The sequence below is a fragment of the Carcharodon carcharias genome, chromosome 13 (assembly GCF_017639515.1).
Source record: "Carcharodon carcharias isolate sCarCar2 chromosome 13, sCarCar2.pri, whole genome shotgun sequence".
NCBI lineage: Eukaryota > Metazoa > Chordata > Chondrichthyes > Lamniformes > Lamnidae > Carcharodon > Carcharodon carcharias.
Window position 1 is genome coordinate 24,503,285 of NC_054479.1, and position 23,501 is coordinate 24,526,785.

A 23,501-nucleotide genomic window follows, 5' to 3' on the forward strand; every position below is an offset into this window, starting at 1 on the left:
AAGGAACACGTCTACATACAAAGGGTGGTAGAAGTTTGGAACTCTCTTTCACAGGCAACAATTGGTGTTATCGATTGTTGATTTTAACTCTGAGATTGATGAATATTTGTTAGCCACAGGTAGCAAGGGATATAGGACAAAAGCAGGTATACATAGATCAACCATGGTGGAACAGGCTTGATGGGCTTCAAAGCAACCTCCTTTTCCTATGTCTCTATGCTTCTGTGAGAAAGGAAGCAGCTAATAGATTTTATTTAAAATTTAAAACAGCAAATGCTGGACAAAGTCAGCAGCTCTGGCAAAGGAGCAGAATTAATGTTCCGGATCAATAACCTTTAATCAGAGCATAGGACAAACGTGCCCAGGGGTAAAACTGTGCAGATGCAGCCACCCCTTATAAAGACTTCCCAGCTTTCATTTTCCTGTCAATTTCAGTAAGCCATTCCCTGTTATGAGGAACAGTGGAGAGTGAATGAGCACCTTTCTTGCTGGCTTGGAGAAAATGTCACTACAGATATGTTCCCACACTTATAATGCAAAATTAGTGAGAGTTGAGTGCTGTCTATGGATGGGGTTGTGTGGAGCAGAGACAATTACAGACAAAGAAAGAGATAAAATAATTAACAATACAGATGAACAGGGTTTGAAATGTTTTCACAGCCGTGACGTGCTCAGTTCAGATAATGATAATAAACCACTTGCGCTCCACTTCAGTAAACCCCCAGAGTGTAATATTTCCTTGTAACACACACCCAACAATATTTTATTCCCTATTCAGTGCTACTCATGAGCCTGACAATAACAAGCATGTGAGTTTGTTGTTATGTAGCTTCACAGCTTGGACTTGTTAAAAGGTGGATGTAGCATTCCAGTCTTCAGTAACCCCAGGGTTTATGAGACATCAGATGATGGAGTATTTCAAAGTAATGGGTGGTTCTAGTTGCTTAAGTATTTATGTGTTCTTTTTAAAAACCATACCATTTTTAAAATGCTTGTACACTCTACTGAATTGGCTTTGAAGGGAAATGATGAAGGAACGATTAAGCCTTTGCTAGTTCATATGTTTAAGTTATGTATATTTTTAAGTGACATACACTTAAGCAGGGTTATATATTCTTGAAAATGTCAGACAAGAAAAAAAAAATTAAGTTGTTTTCCTCAGGGTGTCAGTAAAATTCAATTTGCAGTTTTCCAAATATATTTTAGTTTTGGAAAATAATAAACTTTTTTTTATAAATCTCAGTAATAAATATATATAATCGCTCTAATACATTTCTGTGATTTGTGGGTCCTTAATCTCAGAAGTGTCATCTCCAGCTGTGCTATTAGTAAATGAAAACAGATGAGTCCCAGGCGTCACCTGAAGAGATGCAACCAAGCTTGAGCAATATCATGCATGAGGGGCCATGATAGAATTAACTTTTAGTTTCAAGTGAGAAATTTGCAAGTTAAATTACTCTTCCTTGAGGAGACAAGGAAAGCTGCATCTTATATGAGAGCGATTAACAAAATGATGCACTAATTTGAGTCAGTCGAGCATATTGGTTTTAAATTTGCCTTTATAATTAATACAAACAGATTGAGTTGTTTGAATATAGGACATGGCTTACTTCCAATGCAAATGAGGCTGGTTGTATTAAAAATAGGGAGATGCCTGTCGCTGATATTAAGAGGACAAGCAAGTGCATTGCCTGCCTTCTAATTTACTGGTGATTGAGACATCTGCAGGAATATTCAAATGAGGACAAATACTGAACAGGGACACCAGGCATATCAAGAACTGATTAAAGTGAAGAAAAATGAAGACAATTGATCACCAGCTGTCTGTCTTTAGGGGTATGGTGGATGGTGAAAAGATATTTTTCCCCCTAATTGCAGAAATGTTTGATAAAGTTAAATGTTTCTGTGGCTCTGATACCATCAGAATTTTTTTAAAAAATTCCACCAGAAGCCAACTAATAGCAGGGTCAAGTAAATCAAGAATTATAAATAATTTTAAATGTTTAAGGAAGTCCATTAGCTCAAGTGGTTCAGGGCTATAAATTGCATGAGGAAAGTGGCAAGGTTAAGATAAATGGCACATGCCTGTTGCGTCCATTCACCTTACTTGGATCACTTCTTGACTTCTGGGTGACTCAGTCCATGATGTTCACCAGAAATTTCTGTTTTGCTACATAAACTGTACTATATCCAGTCAATTATCATGATCGGATGGGACAGTCACAGCCTCTCTGGGAAGTCTGTGCTCCTATTATACCCAGGTATTTGATTCTGTTCTCATAATCCCAATTGCCAGGGATAGGGGCTTTCGTAAGTTGTGCTCACTCTATCTTCTCTTGAACTCTTTCCTCCTGCTCCAATACATTATATGTACCCATGACTGCTACAGCTTTTCCCTTAGGCAGAACACTCCTGTATGCTCTTCACTTCTGTTGAAACACCTAGAAACCTTCATATTTGTTCAATTTGTTAACTCAGATTTTTGTCATTTGATTTTCAAGTGAAACTTGGATGGCCAGTATCATAAAATGTCAAGCCATATTTTCCACAGGGCAAGATACTGGGTCCAAATCCTGGAACCCCCTCCCTAACTGCACTGTGGGTGTACCTACACCACATGACTGCAGCAGTTCAAGAAGGCAGCTCACCACCACCTTCTCAAGGGCAATTAGGAATGGGCAATAAATGGTGGCCTAGCCAGTGATGCCCACATCTAATGAACAAATAAAAAGACAAGGAATAGTGTATAGTTTACCTTCAACAGGGATGCCTTCCTTTGAATATTAATATTATTTGAGGGCATGTCACCCTGCATGCAATTTCTCCATTCTGAAATTCTAGATGAAAACTGTAAAAAATGCTTATTAGGAATGGCTGTAAGGTGTTGTTGGGTGATGGTGCATAAGCTGGAGATAATAAAAACAGCTAAGTGCTCTTCTTAAAGAGGTATAGCACGTATGCAGGGCTACACAGTCAAGTAGTTAGGTGCAATGGTACAGTAAGTCTGCTGCCAATATTTGGGAATAACTCTTATTCACTTTAGTGCTTGGGCTCTCCTTTGTTGAAGTCACCATGGTTGCTTTCAAAAGTGGCACCTATTTTCCAGACCTGCTGCTGACATGTAGGAGTATTCATTGATTTGTATGAGCATAGAACAGTCAGCAATTATAAGGTCTTGAAATTCCCACTATCATGATTACCAGTCATGACCACATCTTACATTTGGACCCAAAAGCCTCCAAAACACAAAATCGGGGCATTCATAACAGATGACCATAGCCCGCGTAACTTGAGATCTCAGCTGCAGATACCACCAGTGTTGTTCTGTGCTGAATGACAGAGTTCAGTGCAGACAATTATTGATCCAGTTTAACAGTACCACCTTTCAGTTGTATATGTTGTATATCACAGCCTCGGGACATCTTAAAGTGCTTCACAGCCAATGATAGGCAATTGTATCCATCAATTTGTAAATAGCAGGTTCCACAAACGGTCAGAAGAATGATCGGTTAATTTGTCCTTGGTAAATTTGGTTATGGGAGGAAATTTGGTGAGGACAGGCTCCTGAATAGGCCTTTGCATCTTTTGCATTCCCCTGAACACAGAGACGGGACCTTGTTTTAAAGTTGCATCTGAAAGACAGCACCTCTGACAATAAAAGAAATGAAAGAGCTTGCATTTATAAAGTGCCTTTCTTGACCCCAGGATATTGACTTATAAGATTAACTTATACACTGCAATCTATAGTATATTGATACAGCACCTTTAATGTAATAAAACATCCCAAAGCGCTTCACAGGAGCATTATAAGACAAAATGTGGCACTGAGCCACATAAGCAAATGTGTTAGGTGAGCAAAAGCTTGGTCAAAGTGATAAGTTTTAAGGAGTGTCTTAAAGGAAGAAAGCGAGGTAGAGAAGCAGAAAGGATTAGGGAGAGAATTCCAGAGCTTAGAGCTTAGGCAACTGGTGGAGGAATTAAAATCAGGAATATTTAAGAGGCCAGAATTAGATAAACACAGGTATCTAGAGGGTTTTAGGACTGGAGGAGATTGCAGTGATAGGAAAGGACAAGGCCATAGAGGTATTTGAAAGCAAGAATGAAAATAATCAAGATGTTTCCTAAGTGGGAGCTAATACTGAGTATATAGATCACTGATCACTGAGTATATAGAGGGTTATGACGTGGCAGATGATGTGTGCCAGTTGGACCAAATCCACAAGGGAAACGTGGTTGTGCTGTCACAATAGTTTTGCAATTTGTATTTATTACAAGAAGATGTGTGCACGGAATTCAGAAGTAATGAGTCCACCAAGACGTTTAGAGATTCTAAAAATTAACTTAGAATATTTATTAACAAAGTAAAAGATTTCAAGCACGTACATAAGACTACAATTACTTACTATTAAGAAAAATACTAAAATTCCTAATTGACCTGACGCCCAGTTACACACCCTCTTTAAGGCAACAGTCCAAAATAGATTTTAGATTTAAAACAAAACCAGCTAGCTAACACAATACCCACTTAACAGTAAAATTCTAAATGGCTTCCCCACTTTCAGTTACTTTACATAGCAGACTTTTTCACAAATGGCTGGAGGCTTCGTGAAGGCTGTTTCACATACTCCTGTTAGATCTTACATGGCCCTCTCTCACATAGCCTTTCATTCTCCTTTATATATGTTTCTCTCTCTTTAATATGTACATTCTATTATTCCATATGTCTTTGAAACTATATCTTCTTCATAATATGAAAACTTTCATGTTGCCAGTATTGTCAGTAACTTTTGGGGAAAATAAACACATTCCTTAGCCTTGCTTATCTGACTAGTCATAAATGGACTAACATCCCTTTGAAACTCAAACACTCACTTCACTTAACTAAAAATGCAAATTCCCTTCACACCCAAATCTAAGCCAGCATCCATGTCTACTCATTAGCATTCCAAGCGTCTTTTGATGATTTCCAGCTTACAGTCTACTTGACTCCAAATGTAATTAAATCACACAGACAGAACAAACTATACTTAACCCCCATAAACCTACTTCACAATAAACCAGAAAAATATTATGAAAATTAGTATACTTTCATAACAAGAGGAATTGGACTTGGTGCCAGTTCGGACATGGGCAGCAGAGTTTTGGATGGCCTCAAGTATATGGAAAGTAGAATGTGGGAGTGTGTTGGAATAGTCCAGTCTAGAGGTAACAAAGTCATGAAGATAGGTCTTTATCAAAAATCCATCACTGCTGTCCCTTTGGCAACAGTACCTCGCCCTATGCTTCCTCCTCAACATCTTCTCTAAAATGTGTGTATCTGTGGTGCTTGTGAGGGCAGGAATTAAATAAGCTATATTCTAAAACAATTCTATGAAATATAAATAATTAATTTATGGCTAGAATTGATTACAGTTTGTGGTTGGAGGCCTCTGGTTATTTCTGAGTTTCATGTGTGCTCATGAAGATATTGCAAATGCATAATCCAACTCAGAACCCTGCATGTAATCAACTCTATTGTCAATGTTTCTGTATTACTTGGTGAGGGAAGAAAAATTGTTTCAAGGCCCAAAACCAGTTGCTGCTTCCTCAATAACTGAGGATAGTTAAGTGTATAATAGCTGTGGGAAGACCATCATTTTGTTTATTTAATTCTATAATAGTTATTGAATGAAGCAGAGCATCTAACTCGGTGTGATGAAACCATGTAGTTCAAAGCTGCATGCAAATGGAAATTTCCCATATCATTTTATTTATAGGCTATACGCATTAAAGTATCATTGAAAATGTGGAACTCTGGGGACATCTAATGCGCGTGAAAATCTACCAGGCACATGTCAGTGTATTTTAGGGATTAAAAACCATTATGTTGCTGATGGCTGTTGCTGCTGGTGCAGAGAGTAGACTGAAATTATACAAGCTGGTTTCTGGAAGACAGCATGCCCTCTGGTGAGGTGCTACTGCTTGTCACCTCCTTGCCTGCAAAGGGAAGTGAGACTGCCCAGCGATGGTAAATTTAGCAGCACAACATACGAGCCTGGCATCTGTGGGCGGTTGGCAGAGAGAGGCCCTCCAGAATAATTGTTGGTACTTGTAAACAATATGTCAAAACGGAGAAGAGTCGTCCAAGAGGCTGGGCTCCCAGGGCACGTATTTGTCAGTGCTGCTGACCCTGTGTCACAGCCTGTAATAAGCACACCAATATGATGTGCGGGAGTATTCAGAATCATTCTGGGGGGGTGGAAACAAGGCAACTATTTGCCTTTTTATTGTGGCAGTAATATTGTGCTTCTGTTTTCTAGTCATTATGATAGATAATGATAAAATAAATGCACATTTTTGCACATCATGAAGAAAGCCATATAAAAAAAAAAATCTGGTGTGATTTGTTTTTTACATTCTTCCATTCTCACAATGTGTTAATACAGTATAAAAACTGTGTGTGGTAACAGTGGCTGTAAACATGTCAAGCTGTAACAATTAGCCTCAATTTATGGTAGTACAGTGACCAGTTAACCCAGACAAATTAAGCTTAGAAAAATTTAGATCCCTCTCTTGTGGATTGTGTTCAGAATTGTCCAAGTGCTCATCTATCCTGTTACCCTTTGATTGTTTGAGTGCTTCTGCATCAAGCCAATCAGAAAAATAATAAGATGCATAGAGAAGGTGGCCACTGCAAATCTGAAATGTGATGGCATACTCTGGCAGTTTATGGTAGGTCAGTTAAATCCAACTACTTTGTGAAAGTGAACATAAGAAATAGAAGCTGGAGTAGGCCATTTGGCCCTTCAACAAGATCATAGCTGATTGTTTACTTCAACTTCGCCTTCCCGCACTATCCCCATGTTCCTTATTTTCATTAGAACCCAAAAATATGTTTACCTCTGTCTTGAATACACTCAGTGCCCGAGCATCCATGGCTCTCTGGGTTAAAGAATGCCAAACATTCACAAACCTTTCAGTGAAGAGATTTCTCCTCATCTTGGTCCTAAATGGCAGACCCCTCATTCTGAGCCGTGACCCTGTGTTCTGGATTCCCCTGTCAGGAGAAACGTTTTCTCAGCATCTATCCTGTTAAACCCTTAAGAAATTTATACCATTCAATTAGATTACCTCCTATTTTTCTAAACTCCAGGGAATATTGGCCAAGTTTACTCAATCTCTCCTCATAGGATAATCCCTTCATCCCAGGAATCAATTTAATGGACCTTTGTTGCATTTCCTTGAGGGCAAGTATACCCTTCCTCAGGTAAACGGGCCAAATCTGCACTCAGTATTCCAGGTGTTTCCTCACCCTATTATATTTGTAGTAAGACTTTACTGTTATATTCTAATCCCTTTGTAACAAAAGCTAACAAACTATTTGCTTCCTAATTGTTTGCTATACCTGCATGCTAATTTTCTGTGATTCGTGTACAAGAACACCCAGGTCCCTCTGAATGCAAAATTTCCAAGTCTCTCACCATTCAAAAAATATTCTGCTTTCTTATTTTCCTGCCAAAGTGGATAACCTCGCACTTTGCCATATTGTATTCTATCTGCCGTTTCTTGCACACTCACCCAGCCTGTCTATAGCCTGCTTTAACCTCTTTGCAGCCTTTTTACCACTTACTTTCCCACTTAACTTTGTACCTTGGATACATTACACTCAGGTGCCCCTTCTAAGTCATTAATATAGATTGTAACTAGCTGAAGCCCAAGTACCGATCCTTGTGGTACCCCACTGGTTCCAGCCTGCCAACTCAAGAATGTCTCTGTATTCTGTCCATTAACCACTTCTTAATTCATGCTGATCTATTACCCCAAATTTCGTGAATCCTAATTTTGCATAATAGCCTCTTATGTGACACCTCTTCAAATGATTTTTGAAAATCCAAATACACTACATCCATTGGTTCCCCTTTATCCATTTTACTAATTGCATCCTCACTAAACTCACTAAACAGATTCGTCAAACATGATTTCCCTTTCATAAATGCATGTTCACTCTGCTAAATCATATGATGTTCTTTCTAAGTGCCCTGTCCAGATGTCCTTAATAATAGACTGCTAAAAAAGACAGGCATTCTAGCTAAGCTTTTCATCTTGCATGAAATTACCAATCTGTAATGGGGGAGCAACAATTTATACTGCATGAGAAGAGAGTGCTGATTGGTTCGCAAGTGGAGTCTGATTGGTGGAGCGAATTCTGTATTACCAAATGACTATTAATAAAAGATTCTAGCATTTTGCTTGCTACTAATGCTAAGCTAACTGGCCTATAGTTCCTTGTTTTCTCTTTTCTTCCTTTCATAAATAGTGGGTCTGTGTTTGCTGCCTTCCAGTCCTTGGGAACTGTTCTAGAATCTAAGGATTTCCAAACACCCACTATCTCTGCAGCTACTTCTTTTAACTCCCTAGGATGCATGTCATAAGGTCCAAGGGATTTGTCATTATCTAGTCCCGTTAATTTCTCTCACACTATTTCTTTACTTATACTGATTTCTTTAAGCTCCTTATTCTCGCTAGACCCTCGGTTTACCATTATTTCCATTATGATAAGCATACATGTACTAGGGATCTCTTATTGTTCTCCACTCCCCCTTATGATTGGCTGAATCGTATAAAGATGTCTGCTCAACAATACCAGCAGGTTAGGGTTATGCATTTTTACTTAAGATTCAGTGAGGAACACAGTAACAATGGGTGGGATTTTCCAGATGACACCCCCTCCCCCCACCCCCCACACCCCCTGTGGAGGGTTTAATGGAGGGTGGTGGTGGGGAACAATGTGGCATGAGCTGAAAAATCGGTACCTGGCTGGTGCAAAATGATGGCAGGATCTTCTGCCCCCGGCTGCCATGGTGGGTCGCAATTCCCGCCAGAGGCCAGAGTTAAACCATTTTGCCATTTTGCATCCCGTTATTAGGGTGCAGGTGAAGGCCCGACCAGAATCGCCACCTCCCCCAGCCACCCCCACCCCAATGGTCCACGCCATCAGCGGGAAATCACGCCCGTCCAGCATACGTCTGGACCGAAATGCCATGTAGAAGTCAGCACTTACCTTAAGAAGGTCTAGGGCAGCTCACGGAGATGAGGACGAGATGGAGGTCTCCAGCGACCGGACCCTGGAGCACCACGTGCACCGCTGGGTTGGTGGAGCATCAACCAAGTGGATCTTTTCTGCCCAGCAGCATCCAGGAGGTGGTTGGTCCCCAGGCAGCAACTTCTTCCAGGGTCCAGATCATCAAGCTGCAGATGGGAGGCTGCAGGAGGTACTACTGGATGGCAAGGGTCTGGGGGAGGGGTTGGTGCAGGGGGCTGAAGGACGGTGAGACAGAAGAAAGAAGAAGTGGGTTGGGTGTGAACGCCTAAGGGGGTGGGGGGCAGGGAGATTGGAGGTGCAAGGGAAAAGAGAGAGATTCAGCGGGGGTCATGCAATGGGTAAGGTGGTATGGAGTGGGAGGGTGGAAAGGGCAGTGAGCGGGACAGGGGCTTGTGCAGGTGTGGAGGGGCACGGAGGCTTATGCAAAGGTTTGGGCACAGCATGGGGGAGGCAACCAAGGGGAAAAGGGTTCAGAGGGAACGGTCAGTGGAGTCAATGGAGGGGTCCTGGGGGGAAACTGAAGGTAGCGGTGGTACGAGGGGATGGTAGCGGTTAATGACGGCAGTGGGAGCTGGTAGGGTAGGAGGGTGAGGGTGCAACACTGTCGTGTAAAGGGGTGCCCAGGGTTATTGGTGGGGATGTTGAAAGTGACTCGGATTTGAAGGGTCAAATGGACAAGGGCGGGCATGTCTATTGTCAGGAGGTGGGATTTTTGGGAAGGAAGGGGACCTCTACATTAACAGAAAGGACTGAAGGTGTTGGAGGAGGGTTGAAGGGTGAAGGTGGGGAGCTCGAAAGTGATTTCGGGGGGCAGAGGGGGTCAATGGATATAGGGCAGAGGGTATGTGTTATGGGGAGGGGAAAAGGTGTTGGACATCATCTCGAATGTTCCTGCCACCATGTCACAACTATGCCGACTCTTGTGGTGGAGATCTCGAGATGCTGCATGGGGTTAGGTCATCGGGCAGGTCAACTCAACTGGGCAACTGAAGGGGAATTCCAGCATGCGGTATTTACAATGCTAGGCCCTGCTGCAGATGAGAGTGTGAAGGGTAAAGGCTCAGTGTGCACAGGAGACTTTGTGCTCATGGCTTGCAGGGGCCCTGGCAAGGATCTTTGCCTCCCTGCACATGCCTGACTCTGGGGGACATGGGGTGCCCCAAGAAAGATGATTGGGGGCACCAGGCTTAAAGACTATTGCAAATAAACCACATCAGTGATTAAAGTGCAAGTGAACTATATTTACAAAAGTTTGACATTTGTGGCAATCATAGTGCTCCCGTGCAACCACTTGTGATTTCAGAACTTCTTAATTTTTCTTTCCTTACCATTTCTTCTTAGTGCTTCCCCCGACACAGCAGGTGTGGAGGCAGCCTGCAGACCCGTTGGCCCCGTTGCATGGATGGCCTTGGCAGCCAACCCCTGGAGGCCCAAGGCCTGGAGGGCCTTGGCTTACTTTGACTTTCCTACTGCGGGGCAGCTGCTCCCTCTTCAGTCACAGAGGATGAGGATGACGGGGTCACAGGCAAAAGGGAGATTTGGAAGGGCCGGACAGCCTCAGAGAGTCCTGAGTGGAGGCCCCAGGAGTGTTCAACGGCCAGTCCTCCTCTCTTAGGGTGCCTGAAGTCCCCTGCCCGATTCCTTGAGGGAAAGGGGCACCTGGAAGGAGGTCCAGGTGCCCCATCCCTCTCTCGCTTGGCCATTGCAGAAGCTCACCCATGGCTATCGCGACAGGAGTGCAGGCCTGCGTGCAACTCCAGCAAAACCTGATGGACCAGATTCTCCATGGAGTCTGCCAGCCTCTGCATGGAGATCTCCATGGCTACACGGGTCAACACCACTTTATCAGCCAGCAGGCGGGGGCCTCCTACGTCTCGCGTGCCACCCTGTTGAGGGCATCCGACACCTCTGCTTCATGTTCCCCTGCCTCTTGCTGCCTCTCCAGCACCTCTTAGAAGGCCAATTCCAGAGGCCTGTCACCTGACTCGAAACTCACAGGTGCCTCTTCCTCAGCATTCCTCCAAGTGCCAGTGAGCTTGGCTAACCCTGCGGCGGACATGCGCCCATGCAGTGAGCACCAGAATGTGAGACCCCTCCTAAACTAGATATAATACCCACCGAGATATGTCTCTCTGGGCTGTTGGAGGTTGCAGCTGTCTGCTGTGACGCTTCTACAGGTGCACCTTTGTCATCAGCGATTACCTCGCTCCTCTCTGGGCTTGTATTAGAGCTGGACAGGGCTCTTGGATCTCAGGCCTTGACCTCTTCCTGGTAGTACCTGTAAGTGTGAGAGGAGAGAGTGAGTGACTGCATGAACTGCAGCCAACATGGAGGCACCCATGACCCTGAGGTTTCTATGACATGCATGAATCCTTACTGAATGGAGGCCACAAGCCAATCTCTTCATCTCCAATGGATCTGCCCTGCACCACCCCTGCCAACTGGGCTGCCCACTCCTTGAAGTCAGTCAGTTCTTTTAACTGTGGCTGACACCCTCCCTTCTTCTCCCTCTTTTTATGATTATGGCTTAACTTGTTTTTTATATTCATTCATGAGATGTGGGCATCACTGGCCAGACCAGCATTCATTGCTCATTCCTAATTACCCTTGAGAATTGGTGGTGAACTGCCTTCTTGAGCTGCTGCAGTCCATGTGGTATAGGTACACCCATAGTGCTGTTAGGGAGGGAGTTCTACAATTTTGACCTGGCGATATATTTCCAAGTCAGAATGGTGATTGGCTTGAGGGAAATTTCCAGGTGGTGGTGTTCCCATGTGTCTGCTGCCCTTGTCCTTCTAGATGGTAGTGGTCGCAGATTTGGAAACTGCTGTCTCAGGAGCCTTGGTGAGTTACTGCAATGCACCTTGTAGATGGTACACACTGTTGCCATTGTGCATCGGTGATGGAAGGAGTGAATGTTTGTGGATAGGGTGCCAATCAAGTGGATCGTTTTGCCCTGGATGGTGTCAGGCTTCTTGAGTGTTGTGGGAGCTTCACTCCCACACTCATGGATGAGAGTATTCCATCACACTCCTGACTTGTGCCTTGTAGATGCACTGGCTTTGGGGAGTCAGGAGGTGAGTTACTCCCCACAGGATTCCTAGCCTCTGACCTGCTCTTGTAGCCACAGTATTTGTATGGCTTATCCATACATAGTTTCTGGTCAATAGTAACCCCCAGGATGTTGATAGTGGGGGAATTCAGCAACAGTAATGCCCATTGAATGTCAAGGGGCGATGGTTAGATTCATTCTCATTGGAAATGGTCATTGCTTGGCACTTGTGTGGCATGAATGTTGCTTACCACTTGTCAGCCCAAATCTGGATATTGTCCAGGTCTTGCTGCATTTGGACATGGACTGCTTCAGTATCTGAGGAGTCACAAATGGTGCTGAACATTGTAAATTATCAGGGAACATCCCCACTTCTGACCTTATGATAGAAGGAAGATCATTGATGAAGCAGCTGAAGATGGTTGGGCCTAGGACACCACCCTGAGGAACTCATGCAGTGATGTCCTGGAGCTGAACTGACTGATCTCAACAACCACAACCACCTTCCTTTGCACTAGGTATGACTCCAACCAGTGGGGAGTTTTCCCCCGATTCCCATTGACCCCAGTTTTACCGGGGCTCCTTGATGCCACACTCGGTCAAATGTTGCCTTTATGTCAAGTGTCATCACTCTCATCTCACCTCTGGAGTTCATCTCTTTTGTCCACGTTTGAACCAAGACTATAATAAGGTCAGAAGCTGAGTGGCCCTGGTGGAACCCAAACTGAGTGTCAGTGAGCAGGTTATTACTAAGCAAATGCCACTCGATAGCACTGTTGATTACCCCTTCCGTTACTTTACTGATGATGGAGAGTAGACTGATGGGCCGGTAATTGGCTGGGTTGGATTTGCCCTGCTTTTTGTGTACAGGACATACCTGGGCAATTTTCCACATTGCTGGGTAGATGCCAGTATTGCAGCTGTACTGGAACAGCTTGGCTAGGGGCGTGGCAAGTTCTGGAACACATGTCTTCAGTGCTATTGCAGGAATATTGTCAGGGCTCATTAGCTTTGTAGTATCCAGTGCCTTCAGCCGTTTCCTGATTTCACATGGAGTGAATTGAATTGGCTGAAGACTGGCATCTGTGTTGTTGGAGAGACCGAAATGGATCATCCACTCGGCACTTCTGGCTGAAGATTGTTGCAAATGCTTCAGCACTACCTTTTGCACTGATATACTCATTGAGGATGGGGATATTTGTGGAGCTCCTCCTCCAGTGAGTTGTTTAATCGTCCACCACCATCCATGACTGGGCGCGGGAGGACTGCAGAGCTTAGATCTGATCCGTTGGTCTTGGAATCGCTTAGCTCTATTACTTTCTGTTTATGCTGCTTGGTGCAAATGTAGTCCTGTGTTGTAGCTTCACGGGCTGACACCTCATTTTTAGGTTTGCCTGGTGCTGCTTCTGGCATGCCCTCCTGCACTCTTCACTGAACCTGGGTTGATGCCCTAGCTGACTTGGTGGTAATGGTAGAGTGGGGGATATACTGGGCCATGAGGTTACAGGTTGTGGCTGAGTACATTGTTGCTGCTGCTGATGGTCCACAGCGCCTCATGGTTGCCCAGTCTTGAATTGCTAGATGTGTTCGAATTCTATCTCCTGCAGAAAATGAGTAGATGGAGTTGAGAGCAATTGTATTTATGTTGCCTTTATGTCAAGCGTAATCACTCTTATCTCACCTCTGGAGTTCATCTCTTTTGTCCATGTTTGGACCAAGACTATAATAAGGTCAGGAGCTGCGTGACCCTGGTGGAACCCAAACTGAGTGTCAGTGAGCAGATTATTACTAAGCAAATGCCACTCGATAGCACTGTTGATTACCCCTTCCATAACTTTACTGATGATGGAGAGTAGACTGATGGGCCGGTAATTAGCCGAGTTGGATTTGCCCTGCTTTTTGTGTACAGGACATACCTGGGCAATTTTCCACATTACTGGGTAGTATATAGGATTTAATTGTATATAGCAATTTTATGTAGCTTTCTCATGCTTCCAGTCTTAGAAATAACTCATTGGATTGTGGGGCATGTGAGTGATGCACTGATTGCAGGTTATCCAGAAGGGTTTTAGGCTAGCAGCCTCCAAGGCGGTGAGCCTATGCAGGAAAAAAGCTAAGGCTCAGAGAGGCATGTCATTTGCTGTGCTTGCCGGTGCCCTCAATGTGTGAGCCCCTTTACCCCCATGAGGCCCATGCCCACGTACCATTCATTTAAGTGAGTGTGTGCAAATGAAAGTTCGCTTATCTTGACAGAGCAGATGAGATCATTCATCCTCTTGTGGCATTGCAGGGCAGTCCTCCAGTGCACACCTTGGGCACTGACTGCCCTGGAGACTTCTTCCCATGCAGGGCTCGTCCCTGCACAGCCCGTTCCTCCTTCGTTGGAAAGAAGATGTCCCTTCTGGGCTCCATTTGGTCAAGGAAGACTCTCAGGGTGTTGCTGAACATGGGCGCTGGAGCTCCCTGATCTCTTCGGTCCAACTCCTCAATCAACGTGGTGGGTAAATTGCTGTCCGGGCGTCTTTTAAATATGGCGCCTGGATTTGACAGCAGGGCATGCGCCATTCAACCCACCCCGCCATGCAAATGTTGGGAAACCCCTGACTGCATAATTAATGAGGCCGGGGTTGTGCGATACTGCATGAATTGCTGGCGACCTCCGTGGCGGCAAACAATCCCTGTCCCCGTCCCTGCCACGGGGCTTAGTCTTGGAAGGGAACTTTGCGCCTTACGAAGATACAATTCTTCTATCCATTGAGACTAAGCAACTGAACAACAACAAGGTAATGGGTTTTAGACCTAGCTCTCAGCATTTGGAGTTTAACCCACTTTGGGGTGATTTATGCCATTTCTTGGCTATGCTGTTGGCAGAGAGCTCTACATGATCAGATGGTAGATGGAATGAAGGAAAAGACAGCTTTTACTAACCATAATCTGTTCAATTAGGAGGTATTCTAAGTGTCTGATTTCAACACTGGCAGTAATGGTAGCTGTTTCACCAAAGAAATGGACATTTTCTAATATACATAAATAACAATCTTGCTTTAACTGACTCTTTAGGGATTGATGCATTCCAGTGGACCCGTTGGTCGACACCGTCAGCTTGTGTTGGTCCTGGAAGGAGAACTGTATCTCATTCCGTTTGCTCTGTTGAAAGGAAGCTCCTCTAACGAGTATCTGTATGAACGTTTCAGTATCATTGCTGTTCCCTCAATCCGGGCCCTTCAAGCAAGTCCCAAGGTAGGAACTCTTCAAGATCCTTCCACTGTTCTTCTCCTTCATGTAAACACTGGATAATTAAATGTGTTTTAAAACTACTATTTATGTGTAAGTTTCCTGCCCCTCCATGCTTGACAACTACATCGTCCAAAAGTCCTAGTTTTCATCTATTTCTCAAAGGCCACCTAGTAATAACACAGGATTTCATTGCTGAGCCTGCCATTTTCTTCCTTCTTTCTTGCCCATCTCGGTGAATCCTCAAACTCACACTCTGACAGCCTGGTTTCTCCTTCTGCTAATAACCCCTAGCTGCACTCCAGCCCCCTCAACAGGTCCTGCTTGAATCCCTGTACCATGACTCATACTCCCTAATGACACTGCCTTATCCTAGAACTGATGACACATTCTGTATCCCCACAAATGACTGTCACTACCTGGAGTTATGTGCCAACCTTACAGGATTCACTAGCCTTGTACAGCTGTATCATCCCCTGGACTGACCACATCTGGACTTCTATATTATGCTCCAGGGACTGCCAATTCCTCACCTTCCAGAACTGACTTTACCCTGGACTCTCGTATAATCCCATAGAATTGGGAGTCAACCTCTTCTCTACCCCTCCCCCCCCCAGTTTTGCTTTCACGAGGTGTTTTCCTATCCCATGTTCTCTCCCCTTTGTTTACTTCTCAGTTAGCCTCAGTTTAACTTTGTGATTCCTATCCAACCCTGCTTACTATCTTTATATAGACCATATTGTGGAATGAAAATATTCAGGATATTCACCCTCACTGACTCTTGTACAATTCCTATTGCCTAAACTAAAAACGCACTATTGATGGCTCAGCCAATCTTGACTGTAAGAGACACAAAACTCAGGTGGACTGGCGAGAACATAGATTTAAAATAACCTGTACGTAATGAGAGCATAACACCAAGGCTCCATTGTCACTCCTGAACATAGCGTTAAATGTTGGAGATTTACTTAATGCATGAAACATCTAAACTAAATTTACGCATTTGTGTCTTATTTTGTACAGTCCCATCTTCGAAAGAGTACATCTGCGTGCAGCTCCTCTACCTCAATGGCAGCTGTGATAGGTAACCCCAAACTCCCATCAGCAGTAATGGACCGGTGGCTCTGGGGACCCATGCCTTCTGCTGAGGAGGAGGCCTACATGGTTTCAGAGCTTCTAGGTTGCCAGCCCCTAGTAAGCACTGCTGCCACCAAGGAAAGAGTGATGAGCATGCTCAGTCAGGCAGAGTGTGTCCATTTTGCAACCCACATCTCCTGGAAACTTGCTGCTTTGGTCCTCACGCCAAATAATGAAGGAAGCACCATTAGTGGAAAGAGTAGTATTGGAAACAGCTACACGATTCCAGAGTCTCTGAGAATGCAAGATGATGCTAGCGACGTGGAGAGCATAACTGACAGCCCTCCCCTGCAAGAATTCTTATTGACAGCAGCTGACATCCTGGAATTACATCTCCCTGTCAAGCTAGTAGTTCTTGGCTCCTACCAAGAATCTAATAACAAAGTAACAGCGGATGGTATTATTGGCCTGACGCGGGCTTTCCTAGCTGCTGGAGCACACTGTGTTTTGGTTTCCCTTTGGCCGGTGCCTGTGGCTGCATCCAAGATGTTTGTGCACACTTTCTACTCCTCTCTGCTCAATGGAATGAAATCCAGTGCGGCGCTGGGAGAAGCTATGAAGATTGTCCAGAGCAGCAAGCAGTTTGCACATCCTTCAAACTGGGCAGGTTTGTTCAAATCCATCAGCCTGTACAACCTAAAATTGAAGAACAATTGGCATTTAAATATTGATATGCTGTGGGACTAGGGTAGTCAAAAAGACATCCAAATTTTGGAGGATTACATTAAAGATGCTGTAGAAATGCATGATGTTGTTGAGATGACTGAATGAAAACAAGAGATGAGGTAAACAGCAAAAATAAATTGACACCATTGAACCCAATGGCCATGCTCCCATTGCCCAGATTCTCACTTGTTTTTGCAGGCAGTCAAGGATCAAATAGATTCTGTTGTAGGAAGCAGTGAGAGGAACAGTGATGAGCTGTTAATGGACTGAGAGAACCTCTTATGCATGGCTCTCCTTCCACACTATTCCTTTTTTAAGTTTTTTACTGAGATTGAAAAGAACCGGTAGGTAAAGAGAGCAGTGTAAATGAGGCTGCACAGCAACTCCTGAACAGCTGATTAGTGTGCTCCATGTCCCAGTGGAGCCTTGATTATCCGTCAGTTTCTATTACCTGCCTGAAGGAGGGAGTGAATGTTCCCTCCAATATGACAGGTACTCAAGATTTCACAGAACAGGGGAAATGGCTGTAGTACACATCAGGGCATTTTGTTGCAAGAAAATCAAATTAATTAACTAAATTAATTAATTAGAAGGGACATGAAATGAACAAGCTGACTTGGCTATCACTGTCATTAATGGTGCATACTGTAAAGAGATGAGAGGAAGACAGAAAGTACCTTAAAAAGAAAAGCATGAAATGGGCTCATAATGAAATGATAGCCAGTTTTGCACCACACTCAATTGTTTTCTCAGTTGATTTCAGTAGTTTAGAATGGATGTTGATTTGTCATGAGTGGGTTTCATGCATCTGCTGAAGGCCAATTGCACCTCACTGGAATCTCACATGAAAACCAATTTGTGTGACACTGGCATGAGGGTAACCACATGAACCATGAGTTTCTGCTTTGAGCGCAATCAGTGATCTGGTTGCAGATTGCACTAGTTTTGCACTAAAGTCTTTTTTCAATTTCCTTGCTCAATGCATTTGCATATCGTTGAATGTAAAATCTACCATTAATCAGCACAATCAAGCAGCAATTCAGGATGAAATTTGAAAAGAAAAATTGAATTGAGAAATATTCCTTAATATAGTTAAGAGTGGCATCCCTCCAGCTTTATTAATATAGCTGAAAATGGATTCATCCCAAAAGAGAAGATTTGCTTCAATCGGAGTGTCTAGTCCATCATTTGTTAACAACTCGATTTTAAATGACTGAAAATGACTTTATAAAATATATACAGATCCATTTGTTAAATTCATTGGTATACAGTGGGCCATATCTTAGTGAACTTTAAAATCTATTTAAATGTTTTTAAAACACACCAGGTGCACATAACAAAAACTCACAATGGTGATTAATTCAATCTGGGGGGGTTTAGCCAGTTTTGTGAGTGGAGTCAGCTTCTCTCGCAATGTTTTTTTTAAACTAGAGCAAAATATCACAGAAACTTGTTTTACACTGATTGGTTTGCAATTTACACTTAAAGTTCCTCGATCTTTTGCTCAGAGTTGGTAGGTTTTGGGCGAATTGCAGTGATAAAAGAACAAACCCTAACTAGTGGTAATTACTGGCTAGGATGGTATTAAACATCTGATAGATTCAGTTCAAAATAGAAATATTTGGCTGCTTTGTGTACAACACCCAGAGAAACAGCTGGATTGATTTGGGTTTCTGCACTGTTTGACGATTATGGCGGTAGAATTATTCCTAAAATCTAATTATGAGCAAGAACTGAAAAAGGTGTTCTTGAGATGTGGGTGACACTGGCAAAACAGCATTTATAGCTCATTCCTAGTTGCTCCTAAGTTATTATTGAACCATACAAGTCAACTACACAATTTGGGATAGGCCAGAGCAGATAGGCAAGTTCCTTTCCCTAAAGAACAGTAGTGAAGCAGTTGGATTTTTAATATCAGTCTGCCAGATTTTCCTGCTCATTTTTACACCTGATGATAAATTACCAGGTTTATTGAGTTTTAATTTCACAGCTTGCTATGATGAGATTTGAACTTTCAACTTTGGGGCACTAGTCCAGTACCATAACCATTGCATTACGATGCCATCTACTAAATCCACGGGTGCCTTGAATCTCATAATTTATTTCAAATTATCTGTTACTCTATATAAAGCTGATGTAGAGTGGCTGGTTACACTATGACACGCAATGACTGTGTAGAAAAAGCTTGTGACATAAGAACAATATTGTTTCTGTGACATCCAGTGGAAGCGTATTATGAGCTTAGATTATAAAAACATATCAGGAATACAGTGGCTACAATAAATACAGGGATCACAGTCACTGTATTCAGGAATTATAGCTATGGTATAATATAGAGGTTGGCACTAAGCATCAGACAGTGTTAATATGGGCCGAATTTTAACTCTCAAAAACAGGTGGTTTGGGGTAGGGATAGGGGTTAAAAATTCAAAATATTGGAACTCACCAGACCTTGGGGAAGCCCAGCAAGTGAAAGGAAGCGAGAAGGGATGAATCCATGAGGTAACTGCATTTACAGCTTGTGGGCCAGGAGGAGCAGCAGTGTTTTCTCCCAGCCCAACGAGCTACCCTGCAAATCTTGCTCTTTCCTCTACTTCTGCTACTCCACACATCTGTCAACTCTCCCATCCTTCTCCATCCTCTGACTGAACTTAACCTCATGACTGGACTCCACCATGATTGGCCTTGTACTGTAGGAGTCCCTGCAACAGACCTCCAGTCTGTCAATCAGATTGTCTATGGGCAAAAAAACTGCAGGGAAAATAATTAAGATGGCTTGCAGTTAAAAACTTCTGGATTTCCTTTTCTCAGAAAACACCCTGTCCTCACACATGTTTAAACTAAAATCCAGGCCTATTATTCAATGATTAGTCGTTATATACCATAGAGGCTTTGCAACCGTGATATATTAGAAAGGGATTACAGTCACTATTATACAGAAGCTAAAGTGAACAAAGAATAACACAACTTGTTCATGTGTTTAGCACCTTTATCACACTAAAGCACCCCAAGGCATTTCATTAGAGTGTTATCAAACAAAATTTGACCCTGCGATACATGAGGTGATATTAGGACAGTTGACCAAAAGCTTGGTTAAAGAGGTAGGTTTTAAGGACTGCCTTAAAGGACAGAAAGGTAGAGAGGCCTAGGGAGGGAATTTCAAAGTTGGCATCTGAAAGCATGGCTGTTATGATGGAGCAATTAAAATTGTGGATGCCAGAATTAGAGGAGCACAGATGACTTGGAGGGTTGTACGTCTGGAGGATGCTACAAAGATAGGGAGGGTTGAAACCATGGAGCAATTTGAAAACAAGGATGAGAATTTTAAAATCAAGATGTCGTCACTGACGTAGGTCAGCGAACATGCATCATGGATGAACAATACAGGGTGTGAGTCAAGCAGCAGGTAACAAGCAGCAGAGTTTTGAATGAGTTCAAGTTTATGCAGCATGCAAGGCAGGAGACCAGTCAAAAAGCATTGGAATAGTAGAGTCTAGAGATAATAGAGACAAGGATAATGGTTTGAGTAGCAGATCAGCTGAGGCAGGGGTAGGTACATGGGCAAGGTTACAGTTGGAAGCAGGAAATCTTGATAAAGGAGAGCATATACTCAGTTTGGGCAAATATAGTCGTCAATATTACATTGAGATTCTAGTCACTTTCGTATGATGATCATGATCATGGTGCATTTTATATATTTTATAAATATATATATATATGAATGTATCCATGCGTTATGTAGAAATTATCCCATTAACAGTATTACTGCAGAGATTACAATCACTATTTTATACAGTGATTACAGTTGACATATAGCCACTGTTATACAGTCACAGTTTATTATAGAGATTACAGGTCACCATTATACAGGCATTAGTTACTATACATTATTCAGGGTTTCAGTCACTATGCATTATGCATGGCTTATAGAGTTATTTTGTATGGTACAATCACTGTACAGCTGATACTTGCTTTTTTTTTTATTATAGTCTGGTTACAAATGTCAGTTCGTATTTACCGAAATCTTTGAACATTCTGTTGTCCAAAACCTGTTCTTCTTTTGCAGGATTCACGCTCATTGGAAATGATGTTAAACTGAACAGTCCCTCATCTCTTATTGGTCAGGCTCTGTCTGAAATCCTCCAGCATCCTGACCGTGCCCGAGATGCTCTCCGTGTTCTGCTGCACTTGGTATGTTGTATATCTGAAATACTCAATCAATCTCTAAATATGAGGGATAGGGGAAAGGAGGGAGGAAGTGCCTCATTTTCTGTGGAATCTGCTACCAATATTTCAGCTTCAGAGTAATAGTATTACCAAAGTGAAAATATTGACCATGTTTGGAAGTTACAAAATATGGCTGTGGTTTGAAAATAAAAAGGTAAAAGAAGTTGTGTATTTTTTAATTCGTTCATGGGGGCGATAATTAGATTCTCTCTTGTTTGAGGTGGTCATTGCCTGACACTTGTGTGGCACGTATGTTACTTACAACTTGTCAGCCCATGCCTGGATGTTGTCCAGGTCTTGCTGCATTTGGACATGGACTGATTTAGTATCTGAGGAGTTGCGAATGGTGCTGAACATTGTGCAATCATCAGCGAACATCCCCACTTCTGACCTTATGATGGAAGGAAGGTCATTGATGAAGCAGTTGAAGACAGTTGGGTCTAGGATGCTATCCTGAGGAACACCTGCACTGATGGCCTGGAATTGAGATGATTGACCTTCAACAACCACAACCATCTTCCTTTGTGCTAAGTATGACTCCAACCAGCAGAGAGTTTTCCCGCTGATTCTAATTGACTCCAGTTTTGCTAGGGCTCCTTGATGCCACACTCAAGTCAAATGTTGCCTTGATGCCAAGGGCAGTCACTCTCACCTCACCTTTGGAGTTAATCTCTTTTGTCCATGTTTTAACCAAGGCTGTAATAAGGTCAGGAGCTGAGTGACCCTGGTGGAACCCAAACTGAGCATCAGTGAGCAGGTTATTGCCATCAAGTGCCTCTTAATAACACTGTTGATGACCCCTTCCATCACTTTACTGATGATTGAGAGTAGACTGATGGGCCGGTAATTGGCTGGTTGGAGTTGTCATGCTGTTTATTTACAGGACATACCTGGGCAATTTACCACATAGCTGGGTAGATGCCAGTGTTGTAGCTGTACTGGAACAGCTTGGCTAGGGGCACGGCAAGTTCTGGAACACAAGTCTTCAGTAGTATTGCCGGAATATTTTTAGGGCCCATAGGCTTTGCAGTATCCAGTGCCTTTCTCTTGATATCATGTGGAGTGTATCAAATTGGCTGAAGACTGGAATCTGTGATGCTGGGAACTCTGGAGGAGGCTGAGATGGATCATCCACTCAGCACTTCTGGCTGCAGGTTGTTGCAAATGCTTCAGCCTTATCTTTTGCGCTGATGTGCTGGGCTCCTCCATCATTGAGGATTGTGATATTTGTGGAGCCTCCTCCTCCAGTGAGTTGTTTAATTGTCCATCACCATTCATAACTGGATATGGTAGGACTGCAGAACTTAGATTTGATCTGTTGCTTGTGGAATCCCGTAGCTCTGTCTATCATTTGTTGCTTATGCTTTTTGGCACACAATTAGTCCTGTATTGTCACTTCACCAGCTTGACATCCCATTTTTAGGTCTGCCTGGTGCTGCTCCTGGCATGCCCTCCTGCACTCTTCATTGAACCAGGCTTGACCCCCTGGCTTGATGGTAATGGTAGAGTGAGGGATATGCCAAGCCATGAGGTTACAGATTGTGGTTGAGCACAATTCTGCTGCTACTGATGGCCCACAGCGCCCCTAATAGATGCCCAGTCTTGAGTTGCTAGCTCCATTCAAAATCTGGCCCATTTAGCACAGGGGTAGTGTCACACAACGCGATGGAGGGTGTCCTCAAGGTGAAGATGGGACTTTGTCTCCACAAGGACTGTGCGGCGGTCACTCCTATTGATACTGTCATGGACAGATTCTTCTCCAACAGGCAGGTTGGTGAGGATGAGGTCAAGTTTATTTTTCCTTCTTGTTGATTTCCTCACCACCTGCTGCAGACCCAGTCTAGCAGCTATATTCTTTAGGACTTGGCCAGCTCAGTCTATACTGGTGCTACTGAGCCACTGTTGGTGATGGACATTGAAGTGCCCCACCCAGAGTACATTCTGCGCCCTTGCAAGCCTCAGTGCTTCCTCCCCTTTCTCGCTACTCCACATATCCATTCGTATCTCATTAGCATCCAGTCATTGTTCCTATCTTCTTGATATTACCCACACTTCTGCAAACTATAGCAAGACTGGTTTCACAACTATCTGGTAGATCTTTCC

The 23,501-nt window shown here is 43.3% G+C and overlaps 1 protein-coding gene across 2 annotated transcripts in view; it reads left to right on the top strand.

Annotated features, from left to right (window-relative positions):
- ttc28 (tetratricopeptide repeat domain 28) overlaps window positions 1–23,501 on the top strand; it is a 775,554-nt gene that overhangs the window by 698,587 nt on the left and 53,466 nt on the right. For both annotated transcript variants that reach the window (XM_041202994.1, XM_041202995.1), the window contains exons 15-17: window positions 15,195–15,374; window positions 16,392–17,112; window positions 21,238–21,362. In XM_041202994.1, coding sequence (XP_041058928.1) covers window positions 15,195–15,374; window positions 16,392–17,112; window positions 21,238–21,362 — 1,026 coding nt within the window. The remainder of the gene's footprint in view (window positions 1–15,194; window positions 15,375–16,391; window positions 17,113–21,237; window positions 21,363–23,501) is intronic.